Source organism: Corylus avellana, chromosome 2 (genome assembly GCF_965113065.1).
Source record: "Corylus avellana chromosome 2, dhCorAvel1.hap1.2, whole genome shotgun sequence".
NCBI classification, from domain to species: Eukaryota; Viridiplantae; Streptophyta; class Magnoliopsida; order Fagales; family Betulaceae; genus Corylus; species Corylus avellana.
Window position 1 is genome coordinate 8,546,992 of NC_142491.1, and position 22,658 is coordinate 8,569,649.

General features: G+C 33.4%; 2 protein-coding genes across 2 annotated transcripts; both read right to left on the reverse strand.

The window, feature by feature from the left end:
- Positions 1-820: 820 nt before the first annotated feature.
- Positions 821-5,283, reverse strand: LOC132168046 (uncharacterized). Its single transcript, XM_059579115.2, has 3 exons — positions 3,857-5,283; positions 2,052-2,313; positions 821-1,443 (listed from the first exon to the last, which is right to left on the reverse strand). The coding sequence occupies exons 1-3, from the start codon at positions 4,939-4,941 to the stop codon at positions 1,267-1,269; spliced, it is 1,524 nt and encodes a 507-aa protein (XP_059435098.1). The 5' UTR covers positions 4,942-5,283; the 3' UTR covers positions 821-1,266.
- Positions 5,284-16,107: 10,824 nt separating this feature from the next.
- On the reverse strand, positions 16,108-22,427 carry LOC132185916 (putative casein kinase II subunit beta-4). The gene is made up of 5 exons (XM_059599732.2): positions 21,812-22,427; positions 19,611-19,829; positions 18,777-18,886; positions 18,511-18,676; positions 16,108-16,662 (listed from the first exon to the last, which is right to left on the reverse strand). The coding sequence occupies exons 1-5, from the start codon at positions 22,065-22,067 to the stop codon at positions 16,532-16,534; spliced, it is 882 nt and encodes a 293-aa protein (XP_059455715.1). The 5' UTR covers positions 22,068-22,427; the 3' UTR covers positions 16,108-16,531.
- Between the last annotated feature and the right edge of the window lie 231 nt (positions 22,428-22,658).

Genomic DNA, 22,658 nt, shown 5'->3' on the forward strand with positions numbered 1-22,658 from the left:
TATCTATGTGAATGGGTTGCGACAATCATGGGTCAAATGGGTGCACACCACCCATTTCAACACCCTCCGATAATTGTTCCTCGGATTACATTATTTTGCCTTTTAAGGTAACAAACTCGCTTTGCCACACATTCTCTCATTTAGTAAAAAATAATTTTTTTTAATACTTGTAATGATTGATTTTTACAGTCAGATCATCTAGTTGTATGATAATCGTATAACGGTATACTAAATAGCGTTTCTCTCGAACAATTTTTCTTCGGATAGCACATTTTGCTTTGTTAATAAGAGGTGTGTTGGTAAGAATATTACAATTTTTACTACAAACGGAATATAATCCTTTTTGTCTCCGCTCTAAGTGAAATGGAGATGAATCATTTTATGATCCAAATTTTATTTTGTTTCATTTAACCGTGTACATATTATTACATCATTTAAGAAATTTAAATGATGTGACAACATATTCACCATGTGACAATATATACACCATTAGATTTTTAAAATCTGCTCTAGACCATAAAATAGATCCACTCTATTTCACTTATCATTTATCACATCAGCTACTAAAATATAATACGCCAAATAACAGTTCACTTGACACCCGTTCTCATAAAATATTAATTGTACAGAAATTTGTAAAAATTTGCCTAAAAACTGCAATACCCCAAACATTTTCCAAACAAGAAAATAAGAAGCTAACCAAAAAAGAAAAAAATAATAATAAAGAAAAAGAAAAAGAAGAGAACAAATAGATTAGATGGACTTTCTTTCTTTCTCTCTTTCTTATTTCTTTGGCTGGATAGTTAGAGAATTTGTCACCTCCATAAAAAGCCAACAACTTCGCATACAACAGTGGCTGGGTTGAGGTTTAACCTCGGCACCAGCACTTTATATTACATCTACCTCATCTTTACAAAACTGTACTGAGATGGAAAACTAAAAGAATAGTTGAACAAATGGATGCCATCATCATCCACCCTCTCTTTTTTTTTTCTTTTTCTTTTTTCTCTCTCTCTCTTTCTCTGTGTCTCATCTCTATGTATACACAATCTTCAAGCAGTATAGATGATCATTCCACCCTTCTTTGCCATTTTCTTCTCTACCACTCACGTTCCAAAGAGGCACAGCAAATTGAATCCTCCCCAAGCAAGACGCCAAAGAGAAGATTACAACATAAAACACAAAACTACATTGGTGACATAAGCAATTGTCCCGATGCTGCTGCCATCTCATGCGTTAAAATAGCTCGAGCTACAGTTGAAAGTCTCACACAATTGGAATTGGAATGTTGTTGTTGCTATTATGGTGTATTTGTTTTTGAACGGCCTTAACTGCCGCTACTCTAGCCGCATTGGCTGCCCTATTGGCTGCCGCTACTGCCCTGTTGACCCGTTCATCCACCTTGGCCACATCATAGGCTCTCTCTGCTGCTCGCCGAGCTTCCTGATTGTAAATCAAAATCATAAAACTAATTAGAAAAAGAAAACCCTTCAATAGTTATTCGATTGCTTAGTTAACTGTCTGCAGTGTGTTATCCTGTTTCCTCCTGTGCCTTCTGCCAGGTGGAGCTTAAATGCTCTTCTCATTTTTTAAATTATAAGACAGAAATATTTGTGTTGCATTCACCAGTAAGGAGGTTTGGCCATGGAACATACAAAAATGATGCTTGAAGATTAAAATGTTATAAGTAAGAGGATAAGTAGAGAATTATAATAATTGCCATGGTCCACGCAAACAAATTCGGGCAGAAAATAATTCTTTAAATCATCTTGAAGTAAAGTGTTACAAAAATGAAGTGGAACATGCATGGAAAATTGAATACGTATGCCTGGTGACAAATATCAACAGTAAATGGCAAATGAACCATATAACATAAGGATAATAGCCCAAGGCAACAGCGTTCTTTTGCGGCTAACTTTAACAGTCAAGGGTACAAGAAGACGGGATCATCCAGAGTATTATAGCAAAATGACAATATAAACAGGCATCAGGGTATAAGCTGCAGCTAAGATATTTGGAGCATTATGCAATTAAGATAGGAAGTAAAGTACCTGCACTGCATTAAGTACTTTGGAATGATAAACAGCAACAGGAGATACTGGATAGCTGGTGTTCTGTGTGCTTGGTATGTCAAGAATTCCATTTTGCCAGTGACCAGATTGTGTTTCCCCATTTCTAAAGGTGTACATTCCAAGGCCTTGCCTTCTACCCTCATGCCAGGCTCCCTCATATCGATGCCCATTTGCAAAAGAATAGACTCCAAACCCATGCATCTTGTCCGCAAAATATTCCCCAGCATACGTGTCCCCATTTCTGAATAAAACAAAAATACATGAGCTGGCAAAAAGAATAAGATGAAAACTTTTAGTATCTACATTTCTGTTCTTTTTTTTTTTTGGGGGGGGGGGGGGGGGGGGAGGGGAGTGGTATTTATGAATGCTGCAACAGAGATAGTAATAGATGCAAAATCAACAATGAAACTTACTAAGTTATACCCATTAGTGAGAGAGATAGGAAGTCATTCCAAAAAGGAAACAAAACTTGATGCATGGATGTGTCTGCATAGGTGTACACACACACACACACATATATAGAGAGAAGAGGGAAATCACATTCATAAGCTGCTTAACTTTTGGAACACAACCTAAGTGTAAATGAAAAGAGTTTAAAAGACATAAATGGCTGACATGGGCTGACGTGGTGTGTTTTAAGTAGCTTTCCATTTGTTTTTTTAAAGTGGCGGATATGAGAAGCCACGCTATGTCAACCCATGAAATAGGTGTGATAAATAGATGTAAAAAGTAGCATTGTTAAATAGTGATAAATACCGTTCTTTCCATTTTGCCTCATGAATTAGTGAATCAAACATTTTCTAGGAAGAAGTATAGATAAAAATGACACGTCTTAGTGTTGGCTCGTTTTTTCAGATTGGAAACGCTAACTATCTTCTTAACAAAAAAAAAAAAATGTAATGAGACAAGTCAATCATAAGTGTGTTATTTTATCCTGACTTGTGCACTATCATAAAAAAACTAACAGCAACTTCATTCATACATAGTATCATTGGCTCATCCTTGCAGTTATAACCAATCACACTGCTGCCCTGCTATGCATGGCATTATGATTCAGTCAAAAGTACAGCATTAAGAATACAAAACTAATAATGATTTATGACTTTATGTCACCACATCAAAATCAATCAGTCATCTGAAGACGCGTCAATGCTGATGCCATTATGCCTAAAAGGTACAGGCAGTAAAAAATACATAATACTCAAGCTAAAATTTTTTTTGATAAGTAAATAATACTCAGGCTAAATTATCAAGATAACAGATAAATCCAATCTAATTTCATATCTGGAAAGATCTCGAAGGACCTGACAGAAATCACAACCTAAAACAGAGCTATGATATTATAGAGCTAAAAGATCCAAACCTAAGCTGCATCATCTACGCTAATTCTTATACATAATAAACCTACCAATACAAAATAACCAACGAAAGCATTAGCAACTAAAACCAATCATAATACAAAGAACACTCAATGAACCACAAATTATCATCAAACCTACACCAAATTGAACGTACTCATATGCTTCAACCACTTATTTACAAATAAAAACATCCAATAATTCCATCAAGAAATTAGAATGCAACTCTAATCCATTGACGAAAAATTCATTCCCTGTAAATGCCAAGACATCAAAAATGTAAACCATTTACTTCCAAACAATGATTAACATTTTAATAACTTCACCGTCGAGTTATCCTACGAAATCTATAGCATCCTAGTCCGATTTACAAACAACAGAAACAACAAGAATCCAACAATTCTATTCCCATAAAAAATCAATCACCTGAAATGGTAGTGGCCAAGGCCATGCTTGACGCCCCACTTGAACTCCCCAACATACCGACTCCCATCCTCACAAGTATGCACTCCACACCCATGGCTCTGCCCATTGGCCCATTCTCCGGCATAAACATCCCCTGTATAAAACCGGTACACCCCGAAACCGTGCCGGAGCCCCTGCCGATAGTGCCCCCGATACCGGCTCCCCCTGGCCCACGTCTCTACCCCATACCCATCATACTTCCCATCCACCCAATCTCCCTCGTACCTCCCACTCATGTAATAGTAGTACACCCCACTTCCCGAACACTTTCCCTTGTGAAACTCGCCCTCGTACACGTCCCCGTTGCTGTAAATCTGTACCCAACACCCCGAATTCACTCTCTTCTCAGGTTTTGGCCGAGACCCAATTGACCAAAACACCGGTAGAGGGGACCGAGATATTGGCGAGCCTTTGCAGAGCTTGATCGGGAAAGAGCGGGCAAGGAAGAGGCGTATTGAAGGGAGGCGAGGGAGCGCGAGGTTGAGGGAGAACAAGAGCGCGGCGGAGAACGCAAAGGCAGAGAGGAAGTCCAAAAGGAAGGAGCGGCTCGGGTTGGACACCAGGAAGTAGAAGAACGGGATCGAGAGCAAGAGGACGAGCCGGATATGGACCTGAAATCTCCGAAAGTGCTTGGCCTTCCGTAGCCCCCGATATATAAACGCCTTGACAGCCACCGATACAGAGAAAAAGGAGGCGTTCTGGGGAGCGAATTGTGGTGGGTGAGAATGGAATTGGTAGAGGGTGGGAGATTTGGTGAGAGAGGAGTGGGTTTGCGTCAAAAGGGTCCTCTTGTACGGGGTTGGAGAAGAGGAAGAAGAAGGAGATGGAGGGTCTATTGGGTCATTGTGTTGTAGTTGGTGGTGGGGAGGAGGAGGAGGGTAGGGATGAAAAGATAGTTCGGGATTAGGGGAAAGGTGGGAATTGTAGGATTGCTTGTGGTGGATGGAGGAGGGGGGAGGGAAGAGGAGAGGTGGGGTTGGGTTGAAATCGGAAGAGACGCCGCTGCTTTCTTTTCCGATCTGAACTTCGGATTTCTTCTGATGCATTACATACAAAATATGAAAAAGAAAAAAGCCTTTGCTTTCTCACTCACCCTTCTTCTTCTTCTTCTTCTTCTTGGGTATTTGATTTGTGATTTGATGACTTGACTTTGGCTTCGGTTTTGGTTTATGGAATTGAATTGGGTATGTGGGTTTGCCGTGTTTTTCTACGGGAAATTTTTGTGAAAGAGAGAGAGCGGTGTGTGCGTGAAGTTTATGGTAATGGGGGAAGAGAGAGAGAGACAGGAAGAAGAAAATTTGAAAGCAGGAAGAGGTGTGACGGAGGAAAGAGCGTATGACCGACCTCTACCCTTTCAACTTCGCTAAGGGATTGGGAGGGGAGGATCCATGTGATGTCAAATCTTTGTGTAAATTCACCTCTCTCTCTCTCTCTCTCTCTCTTTTCTTTATTTTATTTTTTATTTTTTATTTTTTTATTTTTTTATTTTTATCTTTTGTGTGTTTCTTTTGGGTGTCATGTGCGAGAGAAAAGGTACTTGAAAGTTATACTAAAGTCTTGGTTATATATCTATTAAAAATGTCAATCATCTCAAATTATTGTTTCAAAAGTTGATTTTTAAATGATGTGTCACCGTCTCATAAGTCAGTGATACATTATTTGAAAATCAACTTTTAAAAAGAAAATTTAAGATATGTAGAACTTCTTATTATCTATATGATTGCGGATTCTGCTTACATGCCATAAAAAAATTATGTTGTTTTCTTAACGGTTTAGATTTATTTATTTTTATCTTTTTATTTCATAAAAACTTAGAACTAAGTCTTAACCTTTGAGAAAACTACAAAACACACACACACACACACACACACACACATATATATATATATATATATATATATAGGGGTTTGATGCTATTCTCTTGTACCAAAAAATATGTAAGATAATGAAAACAAATGGTACATAGAAATTTATTTATTTATTTATTTTAAAGCAGGATATGTTTGTTAACGTGTTTTTTAGGGTGTATTTTGTTTGAAAAAAAATGCACTGATATAACATAAAGATAAAAACAACTTAAAAATTTTAAACAGTATTTTGGGTTATTTATTAATGTTTTTAACTTAAAAAAAAAAAAAAAAATTGTTGACAAATATGGCCAATTAGATTATTATATGCAAGACAGATGGAGTTATTACAAGTATTAATGTTTTTACTTGTTAACTAAGAAATTGAGGTTTGACTCTCATTACTTGTCAAAGGTGACAAAATACTTGTAATTAATTGTCGAAGGTGTTGTTGGTAGTTTTTTCTCTTTTCATTTTTTAATGATAAATTCAAATCATAATGTGTATTTCATAATAATAATAATAATAACAATAACTTTGCCATCAAGCGAGATACCTATACAATTATTGATCGAAGAGGTGAAAATAATGAGTTCTTGAGATATTTCTATGAACAGAAAGAAATTTGTATAATGGGTATTTATTGTTCTTGAGACTATATTTCATAATTATTGTTTGATGTGTATACTTTACCTATTGCATTATTTGCTTCTCTTAAATTTAAATTATATATATATAATTATTGTTTGACAATTTAAGAATAAATTTAAATTTGCTTCTCTTCTTAAATTTAGGAGTGTTTACGTGAATAAATTCGACTCATGTTTGATGATTACTTACATGAACTGTGTATTAAAATATTAATTAAATGATTATTTTTTTTAAATTTTTTTTTGAGCGTATAACATAATTTCTTAATCCCAAATTCATGCATCACTGTAAAAAGGTCTCATTTTCCTTTATAAGTAATTTACTTAATATATGACACGTAATTGTGTACATACTATTTAGGGATTGAGTGATGCTATACACCACATATGTGACAAAGTTTAGTAGCCATTGAATCAATCATTGTTAAAACAAAAAATATTCAACAGTTACTAAATCTTGCCACGTCATGTATATATTGAAAAAATTTCAGTCTCATTGAAAAAGGATATCACGAGCATAACGCTCTTACATCACAGAGAAAAAAGCTCTAAAAAATCATAGTCGAAACTACGAGGTTACAAATCATAGATTCTTACATAAAAATCAAACATTTAAGACATATCCATGACATCAATATCCGTTAACATATGACTACTTTTTAGTTGTAACACTAGATCTGTTTCAAACCGACTTAACTCAATACATAGGTAGCTCATCTTCCTCGCTCTGAAAACAGATCACATCTACAACCCAAAGGTCTGGACAATCCTTATTCAAATAAAAATACAAACAGCAAAAAACAGAGAAAACTCATCCCCAATAGAAAAACAGTCATAAAAGCACAGATCTACTCCTGAGAAGACTAGATCTACTCCTCATTGACCCAAAACGGTTGGAAAACTACATTATTTTTCTCGTAGATCGCTCATAAGAGCAGATCTAAAGAGAAAATTATTATTCAAAACAAGTAACATAGCCTGCAAATAAAAAACGATCGAAGTGGAGGAGGCGATTGGCATTGGCCAGCGTTGGCATGTGATGGAGCGGATGGAGGAGAAGGGAGGCGCAGCACCTTGGAGGGCGGTAGCGGTAGCGGTCGAAATTGCTGATTTCTGGCCAAAAACACCCAAAAATAAAAATTAGAAAAAAAAAAAATACCAAGAAAAAACGTGTAAAAAGGGAGGAGGGGATTAGGAGGGGAAGAGGGGGAAGGGTGAGAGTCTTCGACGGCTAGGTTTAGTTTATGTTCACTCAAAAATTGAGTTTATTGACCCTAACATGAATCCAATGGAAAAATTTAAATATAATTATTATTAACAAGGACTATATATATATATATATATATATATGATAAAAGAGAAAACGGTCTATTTTACTAAATTGTGAGCACAAAAATTTGCGCTTGTGTTAATCTTGGAGGCTGAACAACTATCTAGGAAAACAAACACACCAAGAATGTCTAAAACTAGATTAGAGGTCTTCCAATAAGAGATTAACATAATATTATATTAATCCAGACATTTATGCATAACTTGACAATCCAAACATTTGTCAAAAAACAATAATTCCACTTAATTACCAGCTCAAGCTTAAATTATAATCTACCAATAGAATCTATACAAGCATGGATATGACGAAATCATTTTTTTTTTTTATTATATATATATCAGGAGAGACTAAAGTATGAATGAGGGGCCAAGTTTAATTTTTCAAAAATATTATTTAATACACTGTTATACAACTGTCATATAACTGGGATTGTGTGACACTGAAAATCAGCATTTAGATCAACAAAGCTTGTAAAAAAAATAAATTAAGAGCTGATGTTCACTACAAAGTCATCCCAATTATATGACAATCATATAATAATCTAATATCTAATATTTTTCTCAATTTTAATATATATATATATATATATATATATATATATATATGATTCACAGCATGCTATGCGTGCATGAATAGTCATGCACGCTTAGCAAATTTTTTTTTTAATATTTTAATTATAAAAATAAAATAAAATAAAATAAAAAATTAGTTTCATGCACGCCCAGTGTGCTGTTTATCATTACCTCTCTCTATATATAATTTGGAATGAATATCATAATTAAACCCCTCTAAATTGTTGAATATATCAAGATATTACACCTGCACTGGACTCAACAATTAAAAAAAATAAAAAATAATTTGTTGCAGTTGAAATGTTTGAAAATAGAAGCCTACATGTACCTGCTCCCGAACCCTTGATTCCATTTCCTTTTTCCAAGTTTCATTTGGAAAAATTTGGCTTCCCGATATGCCCCTACTCATGCTCACAATTTCATATTGTTTGGATAAAAAATTTCTTCAAATTATATTAAAGATTTTTTTCTTTTTTTTCTAACTTAACATGCATATAATTATTGACAAATACTATTTAGCATAACCCATTCCATAAACTTATTCTTAAAATTACTCTCGTGTCTCTCTAAAAATGAGATGACTTTTAAAATTATTATTTGATCAAAATTCAATAATGATTAATTACAAGCTCAATGATAATTTTAAAAGACACATTATTCTTAGAAAGAAACAAAAATAACTTTTGATGTAGCCTTTATTACATTAGCTTACTAAGCATTGTCACGTCGGTCCAATAAGACAAAGGTATGCTAAGTAACATTTTTACACGCATTTTCATATATATTTTAGACACTGTTAATTTAATAACATAAATTAAATAACATTCATCTATCCCAATATAAAACGAAAAAGCTTTTTTTAAAATATATATATATATATATATATATATATATATATATATATATATATATGTGTGTGTGTGTGTGTGTGTGTGTGTGAAAGGAAAAAAAAAAAAGTCCTAATCGATTATAAGTTTGGTAATTGATATGCATGGGTTCTTTCTAATGACAAGATAGCTATTGGAATCTTGACATGATTTATGATAGCTTTTAGTTCACGCCAAAAGATCTCTACTTTTATTACGAGTTCATGACCAATCAAAAAGATTTTTTTTGAAAAAAGGAAAAGAAAAGATAAAATAAAAAGAAAAGATTTATGTGCGGTTGTTTTTCAACCGTTTAGATTTAATTTAAAGTTTCATAAAATAAAATAAAAGTAAATTTTTTTTTTAGAGAAATTTCTTTCAAATTAGTTTGTAAGAAATGTTATCTAATTCATGTAAAATAGTGTAAAGTATCTATAAATATTTAAAATGTATATTAAATTTAGTCTAAATTAGTAACTTGTTATTAATGAGGTTAAGAATTTAATGTACATTTTAAATATTTATAGACATTTTGGCACTATTTTACATGGGTCGGAGGATATTTCTTATAGACTGATTTAAAAGAAATTTCTGTCATTTTTTTTCTTTTTTCTTTTTATAGCAACTAAGTCAAATCTATGTGCATGTTCAGATTGCAATTTGTCCTATTTCAATTGAAAGAGTGTCTTAAGGCATGTTTGGGTGTGTGTTTGAGGAGTTTAATAGTGCGTTTAACACTCAAAAAATTTGCTTGAAGAAAAAAATATATGTTTGATAAAAAAAAATTAAAAGCGCTTTTAAGGATTAAAAAATGATTAAAACGCATTTTTAGAAAAAACTTCATTTGAAATTTATGCCAAAAAACATGTTTTTAACTTAAAAACTCTATTTTTCAAACGAAATTCCAAACATGCTCTTAATGAAACTCATTTATCTAAACAAGTGGCTAGCAATAGAGATTGTTTGGGTAATAGTACTAGCAGCAGGTTCTCTAAATTTTTTTTTTCTTTTTTTCTTTTTTTAAAAAATACTCCCATGGTGTTTTTCTAAATTTCTCTTTCCTCTCTTATTTTCTTATCATTTATTTGAAATAATAGTAAAATGGTATAAAATGAGAAAAAAAAAAAGGTTATTAAATTTCTTAAATTTAAGAAGAAAAAAACTGCTATTAATGCCATAAATAAACTTGATGAAAGATTTATTTTTTTTTTTTTTACATGTCCACACACAAGAAGAAAAAAGAAAAATTTAAACTAATAACCTTTATTTTATGAGACGTAATCTACTGCAAATTGAACTGTCCCTTAAGAAGGGTAAAAGATTTATGTTAATTGCCTAGGACAGGCATTGAAGGGGGGGAGGTTCAGATAACAAATGAGACAAAGGCAAAAGGGTAATTATTGAAAGGAATAATATTTATATTTTGTCTGCTTGGTGTTGGTGCACTAAATTCTGAAACAAACGATAAAGTACATGGTGAAAGATTTCTCTGAAGACTGCTCAGGCGTCCTTCTTTGAATCTACAGTAAGAATAATGAATAGTAATAATAATCAAAAGTGAAATATATTATAAAGCAAAATAAATAAATACTAAAATAGTCGTATTCATGGCCACCTTGGGCATATCGGTTTTCCCACAAAGGTCGATTGCTCATTTCACCAAAGTTAATATAAATAAAATTTGAAAGCAACTTGTACTCATTAAAAAAATAAAAATATTAATAAAATTTGAAAGTAACACGCATTTCAGCCATTTTTCAAGTTTTTTTTATTTTATTATTATTTTTTTCGTATTTTGCCAACTTACTTTTCCCCGCAAGAGGACAATTTAATCACAACTTTTTCTTAAAAGCTTAAATTAATGAAAAGAAATTATTTAATTAATACTTTAATACTTGATCTCATGTGTGAGTTTAAAACTCTATTTTTTTTAATTAGGGTTAGTAATTTTTAATACGATCCGCGAATTCGATACAAAATTAAAGAGTTAAGGTTGATGAGTCTGACTCGTTTAATTAAATTGATCGAGTTAGGGTTGACATATATAATCTTATTATACTTATGATTCGACACGACCCGAACCCGACATACGACATAATGACAAACAATTTTTAACATGGCTCGTAAACCCGAGACAAACTCAATACAAAATTAGAGAGTTAAGTTGAGGGGTTTGACCTATATAGTCTTATACATATGTCTCGACACACGAACACAAATTGATACCCCTATTTTTAATAGGTAATGTTCAACATGCGAAATATTTAATTGAAATTATGGGTAAATATGATGGAGTCAAGTTCGAATTCAAGACATTTGACTCTTATATCATGTTAAATTTTCACGTGTCTCAAAAGCTTATGTCACCTACCACACGTGAATGAGAGTATTTAAGTGTTGATTAAATGATTCGGCATGTGAAGCGGGAGGCGAATAAGGCTGCCCATGGTTTAGCCAGGGCGGCAATTAAACAAGTCATAGATACAATTTAGATGGAAGAAATTCCTTCATGTATCAGTGATGTTGTTTTGGCATAACTTTCTACCTTGTTGATCGTTTGATTAATGAAAGCTCACAATATTTATTGTTTCAAAAAAAAAAAAAAAAAAATCAACTTTAACTTCATCAATTCACTCCCATTTAATTTAAATATTTCAACTATAAGCTTGATCTTTTAAAACAAATAGTGATTTAACAACAAGGCAAATAAATCGATAAAAAAAAAAAAAGAAAAAAAAAGAAATTACACCCTAAGTTTTTAGTCATCAATTAACCCACCCTAACAATCACTAATGGGCGGCACAAAGAGAGCATATCAAAGTGGGCGGAGGGAGTTACGACTCCCTCCTCCCCGCCCCCTTTCTCTTTCCCCCTTCCCCCTCCATTTTCCCGCCTCCACCATAAATCAAACAAGATGCATGTTTCAATAGTCTTCAGGGTGCTTTTTAGCGGCGCATGACTAACCGGCGGTAGCGGGTGGAACGTGTGAGGGTGTGTTGGGTTTTAGTTATTGTATTTTTGTTGTTTTTGAATAATAATGTATTCTCTCTAGATCTGCTTTTAGTATCGATCTATGGGGTGATGTTTCTTAGATTTTGTTTTCACGAATTCTTAAAAATAACAGAATTGGTTTCTGGTCAGTCTTTTGTTTTTTTATAGTTCATTTTTTAGGAACAAACCATGGACCGATGACAGAGGAATTATCTAGCATAAAGAAGACTTATCACTATAGTAAAGGCTGCGAAGGGGATTGCGATTGATAAAGCACTAGTAGCGGAGATAAAAAAAAAAAAAAAAAAAAAAAAAGAAAAAAAAAAAAAAAAAAAAAAAGCTAGAGAATCAAGGACCTGGCAGCGAATCGAAATGTAATTTGTCGAAATGTGCTGTAGATCTGAAACTGATTGAGACGGTGACTTTTCATAGATATTGTCTTATAATAGTCAAAGAGGCTATTGTGTATGTCATAGATAATGTTTGAGTAGTGAAAATTCCAAATTGTATTTTTGGCATTATACGGAGCATTTTATCCTATTTGATTGTTATATCAATGAAGAGATAATTTGTTAAAAAAAAAAAAAAAATCACTAATGGAAATATAATTCTTCACAAGTCTAGTCTTCCCTATATGCTTTTGTTGTTGATAGAAAGCTCTTCAATAATTGGAGAAAAAAAGATAAAAAAGAAAAACAAAAAGGCCCTTCAAATATGGAAGCTTCGGATATAATTTAATCATATTAATTTGAACCCAGTAAATCAGGGTTGCCTTAGACAATTTTATTACTTTTGTGATTAGAAATATTATCATTGTTGCCATTTAATTTAAGAAGCTAACAGAAGTATAACAGATAACCAAATGGTAGTTTGAAGGGTGAAATGTTATTTTTTTTAAGTTTAAATGCATATTTATAAAACAAATAATAGTTTGAGAGATAAAGTCTAGAACTGCGTTAAGAAGTACTATAATTTTTAATTGTAATTTCCTTATAAACTAACTTAGCGGTCCACGTGATATCCGCCACTAAAATATGAACTACAACGTGTCACTTATCACATTTATAAATGATATAGTTCATGTAACACTTATTATGTTAGTCACTAAAATATAGACTGTCATGTGACCGTCCACATAACATTCATTTCCATAAAATGTGACTATCATGTGAGTTTGTGAGGAGGGCACTCCAAGCAACTTTTCTTAAGTGTTTTTTTTTTTAAATTTTGAACCCAAACTATTTTTTGCTTTTTTATTCAACTACATGGGTATAAAATTATATAGGTTAATCATAACTCGATTTATTTAATCAAAGGGATCAGACATCTCAACTCTAACATACTAATTTCGTGTTGAGTTCAAGTCGAATTCATAAATCATGTAAACAATTATCAATATTAAAGGGTTGTTTGGCAAACAACACCCCATCTCCAAACATTATTTACTTTACTCATAAAAAAAAAAAAAAAAATTAACTTCAAAACATTATCACTTTTATATCACATCATTTATTTTTTACTACTGTGCAAATAAAAAAATTACTATAAAATAAAGCTTTTCTACTTTTTAATACAACTTTTTCATTTTTTTATACCATTTATTATTTATTTATTTTTTTTAACAAAAAAATGTGAATAGTATGATGGTGTTTAACGTTTAACAAACACCTTCTAAATATCACGTGTCAGGACCGAATTTGCTAGTACAACCCTAAATTGCTTTGAGTGGGACCCTAGAAAAATAGCATGCTGGAGAGTAAATTAGAAAGTGCATGGTACGGAAAGGTTTTCAAGGAGGAGGGTCTGAAAAAAACAGAAAAAAAGTCATTTGTCAGCAAAAATAGAAAGTTGCTACCAAACACACCTTTAGGGGGGGTAATGGAGGGACTGAAGTGTACTGAAAAGGAGCCAAAATCCAAATCTTCCTTGCTAACGTACCTTTCCTGAATTAAAAGTCAGTGTACAATTCAGTGAACAGTGCACGTAAAGATCAGGATAAAGGAAAAAGTAGAAGAAAATAATTTTTTTTTTTTTTTTTTTTCAAAAGGAAGAGAAAGTAATGAAAAGGAGATTTTTAATCCGACGGAAGAAGAAGGAAAGAGATTTTCAATAATTTTATAGCGTGAGCAGTTAGTTATTCGAGTAATAAATATGAAAAAGTCTTTTTCGAACCTGTCTGTTTTAGTAGGTGGGCAAACGGATCGAGATTTGCTTGAATATTCGATTCCAAATAGAAGTAGTGAAAGGAGATTTTTTAAGGAAAAGATTGTAAGACTACAAGCTAGCAAAGCTAAAAGATTATTTTGGCTATTCCTATAGCAAATAATAATAATAATAAAATCCCATATAACTAGTCACTTTGGGTAAAGATTTGATTAGCTGATGCTCAATAAATTTGTTGAGCACTGTAACTCAACAATGCATAAGTTAAATTAATTAAACAATCAATCTAATTCTTTCTCCTTTCTAAGAATAGTGAAAATAGATAAATATATATATATATTTTTAAAATAATGAAATAGTAAAAGTGAATAATTAAAATGCTGAACGGTACTTTGAACAAGTTAGTAGCAAAAGACGAAAAAAAAAAAAATATTATTTAACTAAATTTTAGCTAACGCTTACTACACCAAACTTAAACGTTTTGAGATATGATAGCTAAGAGTCATCTTCTTTTGGTGTTTCTTTCTTGTTTTAAATTTTGGTAGTGAAGTAGGTTGATGATCTTTTACTGTACACAATCTTGTGAAAATGTTGTTGTCCCTATCACTCACACATGCCATGAATGCCAAACAAATTATGATGATTCAAGTTGCTTTGACTTTTAGCCACAACTCTCATTGTACATTACCTACAACATTAGCAAGTGGGTATTTTATAAGAGGACTTGGCTTGGGTCCAATTCTAGTTTATGACTTGAATTGGACACGTGTGTTTTGTGTTCTATTATGAAACACATGTTTTAATCTTAACCATTGAGTTTCAACAAAAATTGGCTCCAAGTCAAACCTTTTAAAATATTTCTTGGCCTCTCATCGACCTTTAAATAGAGTTGCTCCCCATCGGCTCTTATTTTTGGGCTAGGAAGGTGCCATTATTGAACAAATCTTGCCTTATCTTCCTCAATTTTCAGCACCACTCATTTGAATTAATTTCCTAAGCGAAGAGCATCTTCAAGAGAATAGACAAATCCTTCATAATATTCAGATTTGACTATTATTCGAATTTTTTCCTCTCCAGCAGAATAGTCATTTTGTAGTTTTTACTTTTAGTATTAATAGTAAATAGGTTGATTAGCATCTCCAAGAGAATAGACACGTTATTCACACTATAAACTTTGTTTATTATTATTTTTCTCTCAATTTCTTTCTTTTACTCTCTTTAATCCCTTCTTCCACACTTTCTCCATGAGTAGTTAAATTAAAAATTTACACTTTTTCAATAGTTATTTTACCTATTTCTGTTGGAGATGCTCTAACAAAGCCTATGTATAACACAAGTTAACGAATATTTTATTTTTTCCTTCTTAATTTTATTTTATCGACTAAATGTGTCCCGAAAAAATAAACTCAAGTTCAATTTGAAGTTTGTTAGGGTAAAATAAATGAGCTAAGCCTTTTAGTACTTTTACCTTCATAGCTTTCTTCACTTAACCATAACATGAATTTAGGCCGTAGACCATGAGAAAAACTGAAATACATTGAATGTTATATCATGTATAACAGCAATATATCAAAAATTTCAAAATTTTATCTAACTTTTTGGTTATGATGCTAAAAAGGGACCAATGTCTCAGTAGATTCGCTTTCATAGATTAATGGAGATAAACCATTTCATGATCAAGATTTTGTTTTGTTATATTACAGTGCACATGTTAACACATCATTTAAAATTTTTAAATAGTGTGACAACATATTCACTGTTTGGCAACATATACACCCATTAGTAGACCTGTGAAATTTAATATTGACCATGAAATAACTCTTCTTCATTTCACTTGAAATTGAGAGATGATCCTATTCTCCCACTTTCATTGGGCTATCCAATATCATCAATAGTTTATAACCTTAAACCCTAGGTGTATGCTCAACCATGATAACTCAAGCAAAGGAAACTGCAAAGCACTTGACATATCCTCAGCGGAAGAAGAAGAGAGAAGCTTACAAACGCTCTGTTAAATTCACGAACAAAAATAAGAAGATAAGGTTTGCTCTGCTTATAGGCAAATTTTCATTGGTAAATCAATTGTAGTACTCTTGCATTTCATCTTGCTTGTTAGGCCATTCATTTTTCAACACAGACATGAGGCAAGATGAGAGAACCACCACAAATGGACCATGGAAGTTCATCACAAATAGTAACAACTTGCACCTTTTTATGTCATGGCTTGTGGATCTTGAAGCCAAAAACTCTTGGAACATAGCTCTGTGTCGCCTTTTGTGGCTTTAGGTGTCCATATGTCATTAAAAATAAGTGGGGAAACGTAGTTCCGAAATAAGCTCCATCAATATCTTGATATAGTCAAGGGAATTTTGAAATATTTCATAAATAAAATGGTAGAAAAAGAAAAGAAAAAAAAATCATTATTTATGCAAATCTCAAACAGTTCAAGCGAAATCTCCAACTGCACTAGATGAACAAATGTCCAATATTGACATATCTAACCACCAATAGTATATAGATTAAGATTATTGTCAAATAAATAAAACTACGAGATAATTTAAACAAGTTAGCTTTGCCAATGATTATTTTTGCAATTATAAAGAACTGATTCAGATTCCATCAATATAGCTGTGGGCTTATGGCTCACAAATGATTAACCTACTTTCAATAAACCTAAGCTAAATCCATGGTGCCAGTCCTAGTGCAACAGGGATAAGGAACATAAAATTTTACCCCCGTTCCAAGATTGGTCTCCTAAAGATATAAGTGGGTCAAATGTAAATTTGAACTAAAGTTTCAGTCAACAATTATAAACTGTTGCCAATGAACCCTAGAGCACAAATATATAACCTATTTTTTTTGGCACTAGATCAGCTTAACTACACGTTACATAAAGAATAATGATGATAAGAACAAGCAATCATATAATACACAACTATATGTAATATAAAAAACCAATATATTTTGAAGGACAATCAGGTCAGGCTTTAGATCATTTTGACTTTTAAGACTTGAGTTTTCAATTTGATAGATTAGAGACCCAAGTTTGGGCTTTAGTGTAAATGCGAGACTTCCATCCAGTCCTCCATCAAATAGATAACAAAATTTGCATAAAAATACCAGTATGCTTCTCATAAAATAAGAAGAGGAAGAGAACCATGGCTTCTATGGAGGACAACCTCCATGGCCATGGACGCACCCAACAATGCTCGTGGCCATGGAGGCGTCTCCTCCATGGCTGCGGAGGTTGTCTACAGTCATGGGCTGGGTGTCATGAAGGCACCTAGCCACGCCCACGGCGCACGAAACCAACGGCCATGGATGTCCATGGAGGCGCCTCCATAGTCATGGGCATGGCCGGGCCACCAGGTGCCTCCATGGCACCCAGCCCACCACCACTATGGAGGTCCTCCATGGATGCCATGGTTATCTTCTTTTTTTTTAAGGTAAAAAATTATTATTCTTTTTTTCAAAGATTTTTATCTGAGAGGCATAATAGTATTTTCATGCTATTTCTATCATCTATTTGACAAAAAAAGTGGATGGAGCTCTTGCATTTACATCGAGTCCAAACTCGACTCTCAAACATGTCAAATTGAAAATTGGGGTCTTAAAGTCAAAATGACAATCTTGACCTGATTTCCCTATTTTGATTTTAGAAGGGTAGGTGTATAAAATCACAAGTAACATATAGCCTATATGACAAGATATACAATTTTGCACAGATGAAAATGCCATAAAAATTCACTTTTAAAGAAGGAACAACAAAAAATTCTCTTTTAAACTTAAGTTTAATAATTTTTTTTAATATCGGGGAACCTCTACAAGGCAGGGCCCTTCGGACCCACCCCTGTAAACTTCGGTCCCGTGCACCGCACCCTTAAAAGTTTTCTTACACGGAATTGGGTAAATCGCTAGCTTCTCACCAAGGAATGTGGCCCCAAGGGATTGTTTGCACCCAAGAGGTGTTGAATCTTGGACCTTGAAGGGAGCAAACTGCTAAGACCAAGGCCTTCACAACTTGGGCCAATCCCTTGGGGTTTAAACTTAAGTTTAATAATAATGGTATATTAATCAATTGGAAGACCACATTTAGCCGAAGAAAAGTTTATCAATGAGAACTCAATCTCATGTAGATGCAGGATGTATGCACATAAAGTTTCAAAGCAGCAATAATTAGTGCAATAGAAGGATACTGCCTTGGTACTTGGACCGAGGGTAGTAAATGTCTTCACATTTGGGGCAGTAGATTTTTACGGTGCTTGAGCGAGGAATGTCTGATTGACCAAGTGGGAGGCAGGGTTGTCCACAGCAGTAAACTCTCGGGCACCTTCCAAAATCATAGTTTTTGTACTTCTCTAACTGTAGAAGTTTTAACCGCTATTTTTTATGAAAAAAACCTAGAAACATAAAAGACAAATTTTTTATAAAAAAAACATTTTAAGTTAACTCAGAATATTACCATTGCAGTCATTCCCTTGCTGGTCAGTATGTATCGAACATGTATAAGACCATACAGCATCTCCGCTGCTGATTCAACCAATTCATTCTGCTCTTCAGTGAACATGTCACCTGAGAAAATCCATACCAACGTCCATAAAAGAGGGCTCAACAGCAAGATCCTTCAAATAAACACACGCACACAAACACATGCACACACACATTTATATGGACACGCATGCACACCCACACCCACACGTGAGCGCGCACACACATAAATACATAAACATATATGTATACACTTTATGGGTTAAATACTTTGAGGGTTAAATACATAAACATATATGTATACACTTTATGTGAGTTTCACCTAGAAGCCCCCATATAAATCCTTTGAATGAATTTTAGTTAAGTTCTGTTCTAATTAAGTCATGATTTAAGGAGGAAAAGAATATTATATTGGTTTCTTACATGCTAAAGGCAATAGAACCTACTAAATTCTTACTTCTTAAACTTGAAGGACCAAATGATTGATATTGATAATTCACAAATTAGAAGAAACAATTAATTACAATAAACCAAAATAAATTTTGTTGATATACTAAATCTGCTCTTTATCATACATCTAGAATCAGATAAAAAAAAATTAAAGTAGTTTATATGAGAATCAAGTAAGACTATGCTCAATAACTTATTGTTGACAGAAGCTACATGTATGAGGAGATGAAAACCTTTTTCATGAAATTAGTTACAAATTCAGCAATTCAGACTTATCAAATTATAGTTGGCAAACAAAATTACTTCAAAACTTGTAAACCAAAATACAAGTTAGAAGTTAGCATAGGACAATTCTCACCATGAGAAGATTCAACATCCAAAATCAGATCAAGTGCATAATCATAATATGGAACTTGACTGCTCAAACCACAAAGATTGAAATCATCTTGAATGTATTCATCATCTACTTCACAGAAAAATTCATTTCCTCGCAAATTGCAAAACCACGAAATCCATGATGTATCATCTCCATCAGAACCACTAACATCTGATTCTTCACTGTCTGTTTCAGATTCCTCTGAAATTAATGCAAACAAGGCCATCATTAGAAAAACAGATGAGAATGACAATTAAGTTTTCAATCAATTGCATTCCAAATACCTAGAGTACTTTTTATATTCATAAATAAATTGTCATACGTTTTTATCACTCGAAATTGTACTTAAAATTGCCAACTACAACCCCCTCCCCACTCTCCAAGAAAAAAGCTGGCGCTAAAATTACCATGAAACCAAAATTTTATCATGTTACCCTTAAAAAAGATCATTTCATGTCAAGAGAAACAAAAAGAATTTATAAGCACATTTGCTAGCTACTAGGCAACATCTAATTATTGTCACTCTTGTTACAGGTTGGATCTAAGTAGAAGTACGTAGGCAATGAAAGACTTCATATCAAAACTTCAGTATAACAATATATCACTTGCTTTACCATTGGGAGACAGTTATAAGCCATCCAGGAGGTAGGGATGGGAAATACCACCTTATCTGTTATGTCAGACCCTCAAATAAGAATCACAATAAATATTAATCTCCTTTTTGCATGTAATGAATTTTTTTTAAAGAAATGAAATTAGCTGACTCATTACGCCTTCAAGCCAGATAATCAAATTTTAGATTCCATTCATAAAAGAGATACAATTGCCTCATAATTATCGAGAGAGAGTCCACCATAAATGCAACTACACGACAATACAATTCCTCCAGGATTTTAGTTCTTCAGATCTATATCCTGATAGGCCATCATATAATTCTGCATATGCTTTGATGAACCCATAAAAGTCTTTGCTTACCATGGAATTTATGCATCTCATCTCAACTTTTTTTTTTATATACAGGTAACCTAGGAAGCAACACAGTAAAAATAGGTGATAAGAGAGGGAGGGGGGAGGAGTGGGAGGTCTCCATGGCCTCCTCCTCAGTAACGAATGAGAGGTATCATGTGGCTACAAGGGACAGTGGTAAATAACTTTCAACACTCCAAACATGTTATAATTTTTCTGCATAATAACCACTTCTTGTGACTACCAGTTGAACCACTGATACATCCATTGCTCCCATCGTGAAATTTACACCATGTATAGTTACAAGTCCTTCACCCGCAAGTTTTTGAGTTTTACAGTTTTACTAAAAACTTCCAACATCACAAAATTCACATCCAACTACAACATATTAAATAAGTGACACATGACTAAACAACATATAACATACTGGTCTAATTCAATGCTCACACATTTCAAGACCAAAAACGTAGCATATTTAAAGGAGGGCCAGATCTTAACAAAGAATGAGAAAGAAAATAATAATTGGAAAACAACTCAAATCTTCAAGCAACAAGAGCTCAAGCGCTTGAGAAACTTGCCAACATAAGTTGCTTAGTCCAGCACTGCAAATTCCATTAATGACTATTACGAAAAAATAATACCTTGCTTAATTAAGATCTAATATACTAAATTTGCTTCCTAACAAATCATTAACCCCATTAACATTGAAATTAAAACTTAAAATAATGAACTTTAAACAGATACCTAATACAAAACACCTTTTTCTCTTTTAGCCCAACCTAATATAAATGTTGAAAGAGAAAATAATCAGCAAACTCAGATCCAATAAAGTTGCTAAATGAATTAGTTAACTTCAAAAACCGAATAAGCCCAGATCCCCAACAAAGTTCTATATCACAGAGTTGCTTCACCAATCACTAAAGTCCAAAATCCCAATACCCAGTACTAGCTATTTACTTCATATAACACATAGGAAACAAATAGCTCCAGAAATGAACACCAATTTACAAACCAGAAGCTGAAACTACAAAAATTGAACAAAACTCAGATCCCCTACATAATTCACTTCCACTAACCAAGCACACAGTTCACCAACTACCCATAAAAAAAATCTAAACTTTACCTTTCCCTAAAAAATAATAATAATAATAATAAAAAAATAAAAAAAAAAACCCGAAATTGAAAAGATCAGAACAATAACAAAGAGAATGGCTGACCATCAGAGCACTTGTTCTTGGAAAGTGAAGCGGAGCGAGAATCGCGATGATCGAGCGGCTGAGATTTACCAGTGGAAGTGGAGGGCACGGAGAGCCTCTCCTTATCTTTACTGTTGATGCCACCACCCCTCGAAGTCGACGGGGACGACTTCTCTAGATGCTTGTCCAGCGCATCATTGATGCGCTTGCGATCCAACGGCCCTCCCACGATCTCCGATCTCGATGACCCACCTCCGCCTCCTCGCTCCCTGTACATGACTCTGCCAAATATCTCTCTAGCTCTCACAAGCTGGCTCGGATTTTGGTAAACAATCCCAAGATTTCAAGCCCTGCGACAGTACTTCAGAGAAAAACCCCTAGATTTGGACAAGAAAATGGTGAATTAGGGTTTTGGGGATTGGACGGGCGGCGTTTTGGACGGGGAAGATATATCGAGACTGGTAGAGCACTGGTTCGAAGGAAAAGATTGGGTTTCAAGAGAGAGAAACGAAGAGAGCTAGGGTTTGTGATTGTATGAGAGAGAGAGAGAGAGAGAGATACAGGTGGGAATGGGAGAGAGGCACCTGAGCTCCTCTTGGGTTCCCTCTGTCTCCCCTTGTTTTGTTGTACTTCCTGTGTCATCTTCTTTTTTTTTTTTTTGTTAGACCAAAATGTTTTTTTTTTTTTTTTTTTTTTACTTATTTATTTTTTCATTTCAATAATTTATGTCATCTCATCTTTTTTTTTTTTTTTTTTTGTTAGAAATTTAAAAAATATATACATTTAAAGGTGTGTTTTGTATGATTCTCCTAAGTCCTACCATCTTTTTTTTTTTTTTTTTTTTTTTTTTTTAATTTATAAAATTTAC